General features: G+C 31.3%; 1 protein-coding gene across 2 annotated transcripts; it reads right to left on the reverse strand.

The window, feature by feature from the left end:
• On the reverse strand, positions 3,216-6,707 carry LOC107605985 (F-box protein SKP2A). Of its 2 annotated transcripts, none has more exons than XM_016307945.2 (5): positions 6,557-6,707; positions 5,641-5,956; positions 4,745-5,093; positions 4,496-4,637; positions 3,216-3,963 (listed from the first exon to the last, which is right to left on the reverse strand). In XM_016307945.2, the coding sequence occupies exons 2-5, from the start codon at positions 5,910-5,912 to the stop codon at positions 3,593-3,595; spliced, it is 1,134 nt and encodes a 377-aa protein (XP_016163431.1). In that variant the 5' UTR covers positions 5,913-5,956; positions 6,557-6,707; the 3' UTR covers positions 3,216-3,592. The 2 variants fall into 2 exon arrangements, with proteins under 2 accessions (XP_016163431.1, XP_020961991.1); XM_021106332.1 differs by having other exon boundaries at positions 3,858-3,985.

The raw sequence follows: 11,431 nt of genomic DNA on the forward strand, positions 1-11,431 counted from the left end.
AAAGCAACTGATCAATGTATGATGGCGATGTATGTTTACATGAGAAAATTATTATTTTGAGAGATTTCACACTTACTTAAGACAGCTTTGTAGCATCCCAAACTCTTCAATATATGTTGTCAAACCTGTAATTTAAGTGAAGTTAATAGAAAGTTTTGACCATCTAACAATACTATTTAAACAAATTAGTTTTGAATTTTTGATACACTAATTGTACAGAGTTATCTTACACATAAATCTAATAGAAAATAACACTCCTTTTCTTCTCCTTCTATTTATAAAATATACTCTCTCTTCTTCTACAAAATTAAGATAATATAATTTTGAATAAATCATAATGTCACTCCCATTTTTTATACAATTTCACTCTATACATGGATCTTTTTTCTTTACATTGTACTTTTACATGAATTAGTAGAAAAAAAGATTATTAAAATAGAAGTGACAATATTATTTCCTAATTTTTAGTTTATGATAGAATAAAATAATCTTATACCATCATTGCTTAAAAATTAAACTCTAAAAAGGTATGATTTTGCACCTGATTATTCCAAGGATTCAGTGTCAAATCATAAGTGTGTTAATCAAACATTTTAATTAATTTAGATGCATTATTAGCATGAAAAAAAAAACCATGACCACTTAGTTATATATTAGCATAAAAAGTAGGTATATAATGATATTTAATAGGTGTTATGCAGATTTTTAGTAATTTTATATTGGTTCGATATCTAATGATTTGGGAGTGAAATTTACTCTTCTTATGAGTATCAGTTTTTGAATTGGGCATCAAAAGATCTCAATTTTGGACAAATAGGGAAGAAAAGAAAGAATTTGAAATGTAAATAAAATTTAAATGACTTGAAATAAAAAATACAAAACAAAGTAAATGACTTAAAATTAAATCAAAGCAATAAAATGTCCTCAACAAAGGTCAAAAGATTTTGAATTCGAAAGACAATACGAGAATGTTAAAAGATAAAAACAAAAGATTTGCAAGAGAAAGTAAATTTGTAGAAAAGGAAAAATTACAAGAAACTTAAAGAAATTTAAAAGATATGGAAGGAACCTATAAAAAAGAAAGTTTTTTGCAGACTCAAAAAATTGCTGGGATGTGAATGTGCAAGAATGTTTTTTGAAAACAAATTTCAACCCTTACTCCTTCTATGTTATGTCTATTTATAGTCTTTTTCAACTAATCAGAATTCCTTCACGTGCTCCACCTATAAGAAAATTAAACATAACTGTTTCTGCTATAACAAATGTAATAACCGTCTTCAACTGCCTTAATCATTGGCCTCTTCATTGCTTCCATTATGGACCTTCATTTTCGATTTGCATCTTCGATTAATTTAGCTTGCTCATTGATGAATACTTTCGAACACTTTCTTACCATAGTCTAGACAAATGTCTTCAATTTATTCCTCATCAAATTTAAATTATTTTAGCAAACAATAGGTTAATAACATATATACATTAAAAAAAAATCGTAAAACGATAATTCATCATGGATTGAAAATATTTGTGGAATAATCCCAATTTCTCAGTAGCTAATAAACACCAATTGCTAAAGGTTTCTCTCTCATTCCTTTAGCTAAGATTCCCAATTTCCAAATTCTAACATAACTTTTCATTGTTAAGCGTAGAACGAAATTATTTGTGGGCGTAGACCATAGAATGCTTCAATCTGAGGCAAGCATTAAATTTTCCCAATCGCATGTAGCATGTTGCATAATATTTGGACTTGCCGAAGACGTGTATATCTAATAAACTTGCAAGTTTATCGTCTTTTATTTGCAACTATTGTTTTCAATTAATATTCGGGTAAATAAATTTAGATACATATATCACTTTCTTCTTTGATATATTCTCAAACTAATATACTTAAATATATAATTTATCAGTTGTGTATTTTAAGAAGGAAAAAGTCTAGGGCAAGCAATTTTATTAAATTCAGGCCAGCATGTAACCAGCAAAGAAAAGTGAGCTATTAGATAAAATTTCACACCAATCTCACACCATTAAAATCATCTTTGATAGCTATTTGATGGTTATAAATCATAAAAGTTGTTGGCCACCTAGCACTCATCTTTTAAGAATTTGACACTAATCAATAAATTGTTATGTATACAAACCAAAATTCAAATTTTTAATACTTATTTAACAAAAAAGCAAATTAACCACTTGGCCAATCTAAATATATATCATTTTTAGACTATACTACATATACTCTAAAATTAGATATAAAATATATATTGAAATATAAATACATATTGAAAATAAATTAAATTATACATATATTTCTACACAAATACATTAATGACTAATATTAGTGGCTGATTTTGATATACAAAAAATATTTTTGATGATTTTTACGTCCACTTCTCTTGTATATTTTTCTTGTCAAATTTGTGGCATTGCGTGACTTGTTGAGCTACTTTACTTGGTCTTGAATTTTAAAACACAAATTATATTTGGAATAAACACTTTAGCGTGTAGTACTCCTATAGCCAAGTTGGCAGTACGCCAATTTGAACCCTTATAAATATTTATATGATTTTGTTATTCAATTATTATTTGCAACAAATAAAATAAAAGTATTTTAGTTATTTTTTATAATAAGAGTATTATAATCATTTTCTATGAAAATTAAATTTAAATTGATTCAAAATTCACCATCTTTTTTATCAAATTAATTTATTTAGCCCAATTTTAACAAAAAAATTAAATTAATTTATTTGATCCAATTTTAACAAAAATAACACAATTTAATCGATTATATATACTAAATTTTAATTACTATAAAACATTTAAAAAAAAACATTTTAAAAAACTTCTTTATCTGAATAACTCCCTTAAAATCTGAGTAGTTCCCATAAAATAAATAAGCATATGAAGCTTACGATATTGCTAGATCATATGAGAAGAAATCAAGATCAATCTAGAGGGGTCCAAGTCCAAGTGGTTCTCAATAAGTCAAGATTCTTTAATAAATATCCTAAACCTCAACCTGGTCCATTCAGGTGGGTCTACGTCAAACAAAACTGCGGCTTCTAATTTGTGTAACAAAATTGAATTTCACATCAAATAGTCCAACTCTTCAAATTATATTCGTCATGTTAAGATAAGATTTTCAATCCAACTTAATTATAATTAGTAAACAACTAATCAACACGGTAGAAAGTCTGAAGATAGTGACATAAAATTGCACTGTATTTCTTCTTATTAATTTCCACCATTAAATAACTTTAATCCTTTTCAATTTTGCATTAAGCATAGAATCTTTTACTTTTAACAAAAGCCAATCCACCTTAGCATTGTCGAAACTCGAAACGATGTAAAAATGAAAACATTATCTCTTCATGCTTTCCACAAGAACCACCCATGGTTTTCTCAAATGGCATCAAAGTTCAAAGAAAAAGTTTTAAGTACATAATGATGTCACAAAGTCCTACATAAACTAGGAGGATTCAAAAGTCTCTTTAAACATAAAAAGATGAACGAACACAAACATATCCACAAGGCCATTCTTTTTTCACTTCTCAGAACCCCACAAAGGGGGCACTTCCTGGAAGTGTGTGAAGTCTTTGTTTCAATGAGCAGGGTGAGGGAAATTGTTGATAGCACGGTGAGCATGAACAGCACAAGCACAATGAACTGAAGTCAAGTTGAGGCAACCACTCATGATGAGTGAGTGTCTACCTGAGCATGTGTGGAGTGAAGGGAATGAGTCACAAACAGCTTGAACTGCAGATGGTGTCAGTGCTGTGCATTGGCTTATGTTGAGAGTTCTAAGCCCGTCTTCATCATTTCCTCCTCCTCCTTTCACTGATCCCCACATTCTCTTGTTCACTTTGCTCTGTGCCAATGAGTACATTGCCCTATCTGTTATGTTCTTGCAGTAGTATAGTCCTAGGGACCTGAGCCTTGGGCATCTGCTTGCCAATGCAATCACACTATCATCTGCAAATATACATAATCAAAACTAACTTCATTATTGAGAATACTAGACTGGATTTCTAATGCTTCATGTTAGTTGCCACGGGCGGAGACTCTCGTGTGTGAAGTTGATAGTTGAAAACCGTTAATTTCTAATGCTTCATCAAAACACATTTTTGATTAAATTGTCATCTCACAGTTTTCTAAGTATCATCAGATGAAGATTACTGCATATAAGTTTCTACTGCCAAATAATCAAGTGGAACTACTAAGCATGGGCGAAAAGAATTGGATAATGGAAAAGCTAGGAGTATAACATTCTACATCTCTAGAGGTTAGTTTGGTAGTTGAAAATCGTCAGATGATTAGATATGTTTGACTAAATTGTCATCTAACGATTTTCGACTATGGAACTATGAACTTTAGATGAAGACAACTGCATATGAAGTTCTGCCACCAAATAATAATTGAACCTTTGCTTGAAATTAAATTGTTAATGCATTACAATCAAGTGGAACTACTTAGCAAGTATGCTACTAAATTCGGGTCAAATTACCTGTTATAAGGACACAGCCACACAGGTCCACTATTCTTAGATCAGGACAGCCATATGCTAAACTCATCACTCCAACATCACCAACATTCTCACACCATCCAAGGTTCAAAGACTGTAACTGATTACAGTAGTGTCCAATAGCCTGCATTCATTTAGCCACGGCGGTTATAGATTCGAGTGGTCTCACTCTTAATCGTTATATGACTATGGCTAAAACCAACTAGTCTATACTCTATACCACAATCATACCTGTAACGCAGTATCGGTTGCTGCTCTAACGCATCCACAGAGGTTTAGGACTTTCAGCTTCCTGCAGAAACCGGCAAGGTACGCCAGAGCATTGTCACTAAAAGCAGAGCAGCCACTGATGTTGAGTTTAGTGAGATCAGGACAACCGTGGGCTACGGCATACAGCGACCGATCGGTGAGTTTGAAGCTTTTACTCAGGTCCAGAATCTGCAGGTCATGACAATAATTTGCAATCCTTTCAACTGTGTTATCCTCTAGTTGAGGCTTGTCTTGACGAAGGATTAGAGTTTGAAGTTTTGTGAATTTCGGAACAAGAGAAAGAGCCAAGTTATTCATGTTCTTGCTACACCTGAAAAGGGAGGGAGGATTGAATTGAAGTTAAAACTGGCAAGCCTCAATACACGTTCATAATAAAAATGATTGCATCACCATTCTAGAGATGTAATGAAATCAACTTCCAAAGAACTTGCAAGTACAATAGAGACAATAACATAGCTATAAGGTTCAAACAGACCAATTGTCACAGAAGCCTATATTACACTACATTCTCATGAGAAAAACCCTTCTTGTTCTTGTACAAATGTTGGGGATTCACTAAATTGGTAAATTACACCAACATTCCTGTGCTTGGGGAATACACACAATACCCTATATTTCAAATGTAACACTAACATTATAAATCAGGGATGTATTATCACCTAAACTCAGGAGGTTAATGTAATCTACCCTGACATATTTCATATACTAATGATCCATAAACTAAAAGGTGAAAAAAAAGACCAACAAATCATGGGGCCAGCACCAAAATTGCAGCATAGCAAACTCAATTCACACAAAGGAGGAAAAACTAGATATGCATATATGATTTTCAAGAGTGGAGAGAAAGCAATATATACCATGAGAGTGACAAACGAGCAAGGCCAAAGTAAATAGCATCTCTCCATCCACGACAAACACCAGAAGCTGTGATCACAGTTTGATCATCCACAAGGGACAAAATCTGCATCAAAAGCTCCACAGGTATATCCTTCCACTCAGTGATCACCCCGGCTTTCATCTTCCCTCCTTTCTCACCACCACCACCACCACCACCACCACCAGCAACCATCATGAGCTTCTCAAAGCACAAGTTCAAGTCCTCAGTTCTCAGGTTCTCCTTTCCAACCATCTCAGTTTCCGCATCAACATAAAAAAAAGCACCACCTTCAACAGCTGTCAGCAAATACAAGCAACACAAATGGTAATAGATAAGACTTAGCAGATTCCAACAGTTATTAGGTTTCAGCTAAAAGATAAAATCACCACAAAACAAGAAAAACGCATTTGTCCAAGGCAACTGGCGAAGAAAGCAACACAAAGATAAATACAACTTATTAAAAAAAAATAGCTTATAACAATAATGAATAATAATAATAATAATAATAATTATCTTATAGGATGATCCTGTACGTTACATAAATACCCATCACGTTTATTCAAAATTACATGATTAACACACTGAAGAAAGTTTTAAACTTTGACAGAGAGAGGCGCAGGATAAGGATCAAAAACAGCAAAAGGGAACATAAACACTAAGAATAATGATCAAAAATCTAAAATTTTCAAAAAAGCCCCTTTTTAAATACCAAATTTGACATGCAGTACAAAATACAGAAAATAGAAATCAATCGGAGAATTTCAACAAAAAACAATCTCGGAAAACAAAAAAAATCAAAACTTTCCTTTTAGCTCACACGAACAAAACCAGAAAACAATCAGTAACAGATAGGAAAAAAGGGCAAAAAATCAGAGCAAAGAGAATAAGATAATTACCACTACAGAGCTAAGAGCAGATGGAGAAAGACAAAGTCTTTAAGAAACAAAAACCCTATATTTTTCGAAAAAAGAGAAGCTTTGTTATGCTTCCCTGAGATTTCAGTGTGTGAGGAGAGGGTCTTAATATGGGGGAAAGGGTGGGAGGAAAATTGAAGAGAGAGAAAGGAGGTAAGCTACGTGAAGCTGCCACGTGTAATTTGCGATGAACACGTTGAAGTGACAAGTTAAAGTGGGTCCCAAGTAAAGTACTGTCTACTTTGATGAGAATAGAGGTCATGAATCATTGATCATAGAGAACGAGAGATAAACGCACCCTTAAACAGAGGACAAAAGAAAGGAACTTTTTTATTTAATTTGATTAATTATTAACTGTTAATTTAATTATTTTATTTAGTGATTGGAAAAAGAAAGAAAGGATATTGAGTAGGAAATGGAATAAAGTTGATAAGATTGGAATATAATGGGCTATTGTGTTGTGTCTGTGTGTAGAAGTTTCTTTTTGCCAAAAACCGAAACCGCATTGCAAAAGAAAGGAGAAAATGTTATGTTTATGGGCCGGGAGGAAAATAAATATATTATTTTTTTTAACGGTATTTTTTAATTCGATAAATTAAGAATTAATTTATTATAGATCAAAATTTTATTTAAGAATTTGTTATTTATCAATAAATTATTATATTTAAATTTTTGACATTTATTTAAGTAGACTAATAAACTAATCATTAGACTAACCTAACTGGATTAAATATATAAAGTCTTTGTTGTAACGCAATTTCTTTGGTTTCGATTTATTTGAATCAAAATTAATGGTCACTATTCTCTTCTTGTGCATTATTCTGATGCCTCTCACAACTCAGCTATCACATACTTGTTTGTAGAAGAAAAAAATTGATTGAAATTTTTTGTAGAAAAAAATGTTGTATTAGGTGTGTATTTAGATAAATTTTTTTATTTAAAGAATTTATTTTTATAAAATTTTAAAAATGCATAAAAATATTTGAAATAAAATTATAACAATTTATTTTATTTTAAATTAACAATATAAGCTTAAGAAATTAAAGAGACTTTAATAAATTCTTTGTTGAAAAATATTTATATTTTCTATTAATTATTCAAATATAAAATAAATTTTTAGTCAAGTCAAATGTATAAAACAAATTGACTGGTTGACTAGCTTCTCATCTATATTTTATTTTTATGCAATAACTAATAATAAATTACATTTTTGAAAAAGCATAAATGAAAGACTAATAAATAAATTATCACAATTAAGCCTTTATATCGTCTCCTTAATCTTACACATCTATTTAGGACTACGAGTCTCTTACTGTAGCAGATCCGGGAACATACATACGAGAAAAAATAATCCACAATTTTATTTTAGAATTTTATTAANTTTATTGAAAAAATATTTATTTTTTATATTAATTATTTAAATATAAGATAAGTTCTCTCTAAAAATAAAGATAAAAGATCTCATGACAATTTTTTCTTTTGAAAAAATTATTTTTAATCAATTCAAATGTATCAAACAATTGACTGGCTGCATCTATATTTTATTTTTACCTTAAAATAATGAAAAAATAATAATAAGACAATTACAATTTCTCAAAAGTTTATGAAAGACTAATAATTAAAAAAAGGTAAAGTATATTTTTTGTCCTTGAAGTTTGACAAAAGTTTTAAAAATACTCCTAAGTTTTATTTTGTTTCAATTTTGTGCTAAAAGTTTTCGATTTGCATCAAATATACCCCGAATGGCTAATTTTTCAAAAAATTTAAGACCAATTCAACAACAATTTCATAAGAACAACCCTCAATACAAGCAAATCAAGCATAGTTTTTATACATTATTGTTAGATTAGTCTTAATTTTTTTTAAAATTTAGCCGTTAAGGGTATATTTGATGCAAATCGAAAACTTTTAGGACAAAATTGAAATAAAATAAAATTTAAGGGTATTTTTGAAATTTTTGCTAAACTTCAGGGACAAAAAATATACTTTACCCTTAAAAAAATAGCACAATTAAGCTCCTAAACATTACTAAGGATAAATGTTATTTCCTTTAATTAATCGTTCACACATTTATACTGGAGATTATGTATTTATGTATCTGAGTCTATTAGGCTGTGTTTATTTGCTGATATTAGGACTCAGAGTTAATATCATGTTTGATAGCTAAAAATTAGAACCAAAATTTCAGTCGTTTTAGTATTTTAGAAAGTTGAGATAAAGAGAACTAAAATTTGTAAGAACTGATACTAAAATTTTAATAATATTTTTTTCAAAAATATTCTCATTTAATTTTATAAATTCTAATTTTATCGCTTTTTAAAAACAAATTAGGATATCTCTCCATATATTTATCTTAAATTAAATGCAGTACAAAAATTCTCAATCATTTTTTTCTTCTAATCTTTGCATTGTCTCTTAGTCTCAATCTTCCTTTTAAATATAGTCTTAATGTAGTTATTCCATGAACATATACCTAATGAACAATAATAAAAAGGGGAAAACTAAACAAAAATGGAAAGTAATGGAATAAATAAATTTTAAAAAACAAATGTAATATATTTTTAGATCTTTAAAAGATATAAGTTTTTTTACTTCTTATTGAGTCGGTTAGAAGTGGCTTATCTTGTATGGTTTTTATCTAAGCCTATAGCCTCCAATACCCCCCTCCTTCAAGGTGGATTATGAATATCTATCATGCCAAGCTTGGAGTTGAGCTCATCAAAAAGTGTTGAAGCTAAGGCTTTAGTACAGATGTCAATGAGTTGATTTTGAGACCGAATAGGGAGAATGTGAATGGTGCAATCTTTAACTTCTTTTCCGACCTGATGGTAGCCCATTTTGATATGTTTAGTGCGTTCGTGAAACGTGAAATTTGCTGCAATTTGAAGAGCTAATTTTTTGTCATAATATAGAAAAGTAGGCATAATAAAAGATACTTTCAGGTCTTGGAGTAGGTAGGAGATGGCAATGATCTCACAAGTGGTGGCAGTCATGGCATGGTACTTGGCTTTAGTGGAGCTTCTGGAGATAGCGTCCTGCTTCTTGGATTTCCAAGAGATTAGAGAATTGCCAAGATAGACACAGTAACCGGTGATTGATGTGCACATGTCTGGACAAGAAACCCAATCTGAATCACTAAACACCTTGAGTTGCATGTCAAAATTGGCAAGAAGGAAAATGCCACGTCTTAGAGATTGCTTTAGGTATCTAAGGATCCGTAGAGAAGTGAAGTAGTGTGACTGCATGGGAGTGGCTAATTGGCTGAGAGCTATAACTGCATAAGCAATATCGGGTCACGTGTTTGTGATGTATAAAAGTCTGTCAAGTAGTCTTCTATAAGATGGAATATCAGTGAAAGGTGTACCATGATCATTTCGGAGCTTCAGTGATTGGCTCATCGATGTTAGGGCTGATTTGCAAGCTAGCAGCTCTGTATTTTCTAATAATTCCAAACAATACTTTTGTTGGCAAATAGAAATTCCCTTTGATGTTCTGGCTACATCAAACCCTAGAAAATACTTCAGTGTGCCTAGATCCTTGATCTTGAAAAGATCATATAGTTGTTGCTTTACCCATCCAATTTCTTATGCATCATTTTCTGTGAGAACCATATCATCAACGTACACTAGTAAAGCTGTGAAAGAGCCTCGGGACTTATGTTTTGTGAACATAGAAGTATCTTGGACGGATTGAGTATAACCCATGTTGATGAAAGTCCTGGATAATTTTTCATTCCATTGTCGGTTTGCTTGCCTCAAGCTATAGAGGGACTTTTTCAAATTATACACTTGTCAAGGCATTGGTGGATTAAGGCCTTGAGGAACTTTCATGTACACATCTTCATACAGATCTCCATGAAGGAAAGTATTATTTATGTCCAACTGCTCAAGAAGCCAACCGTGTTTTGCTGCCAGTTTTAGAAGTAATCGAACAGTTCCAACTCTTGCCACTAGAGAGAATATTTGCTTGAAGTCTATTCCCTATATTTGGGTGAAGCCTTTTGCCACAAGCTGTGTCTTGTGTCTATCAATGCTGCTGTCGGATTTCAGCTTCGCTTTATAGATCCATTTGCACCTAATTATGGTTTACCCAGGAGGAAGGTCAATGAACTCCCAAGTACCAATCTGATTAAGGGCTACGATTTTAGCTTCCATGGCTTTAACCCAGTGTTCATGAGCAGCAACTTCTTTGAAGGACTTCAGTTCATCTAATGTTGAAAGGTTGAAGACATATTTCTTGTGGCTAGCTCCTAGTCATGAGTAGGATAAGTGTTTGGAGAGTGGATATTTTGTTGAAGAATGAGTGGATGTTAGTGAAGTAGAGGTGACTAAGTTGTAGTGAAAATCTTTCAAATAACTTGGTATTTTTCTTTTTTTAGTTGATCTTTTTGGAGGGACATGTATAAAATCTGTGTTATCATCTATGTCTTGTGTGCTGTTGTCTATAGAAGTTGGTTGTGTGTAAGCAGATCTTTCATTAGAATGCAATTTTTTTGCATCAGACTGTTGTACATGAGCCCAATTTCACGCTAATATAAAAGAAGCAGCACCGTTTCTGATGGAAAACTCCACTCTCTCTTCCGTCTTTCATTCTTTTTAGTTTTAGATTTTACACATTAGATTAGGATTTTAATTTTTTTGCACTATGCGCAACTAAACCTTAATTGTTAAAGTTAAGAGCTCTACTTATTTTGATGGATTAATATTATTATTCTTCTATTTTGATTAATGTATTGATTTTTATTTAAGAATTGAGTTTCGTTCTTTATCATAAGGATTAGAGTGTATTGGAAAATAACTCTAATCTGAATTAAATTAGGCTAGAAACTCTTTCTCATAATTCTTCAATTATCTGGAA

The sequence above is a fragment of the Arachis ipaensis genome, chromosome B07, assembly GCF_000816755.2.
Source record: "Arachis ipaensis cultivar K30076 chromosome B07, Araip1.1, whole genome shotgun sequence".
NCBI lineage: Eukaryota > Viridiplantae > Streptophyta > Magnoliopsida > Fabales > Fabaceae > Arachis > Arachis ipaensis.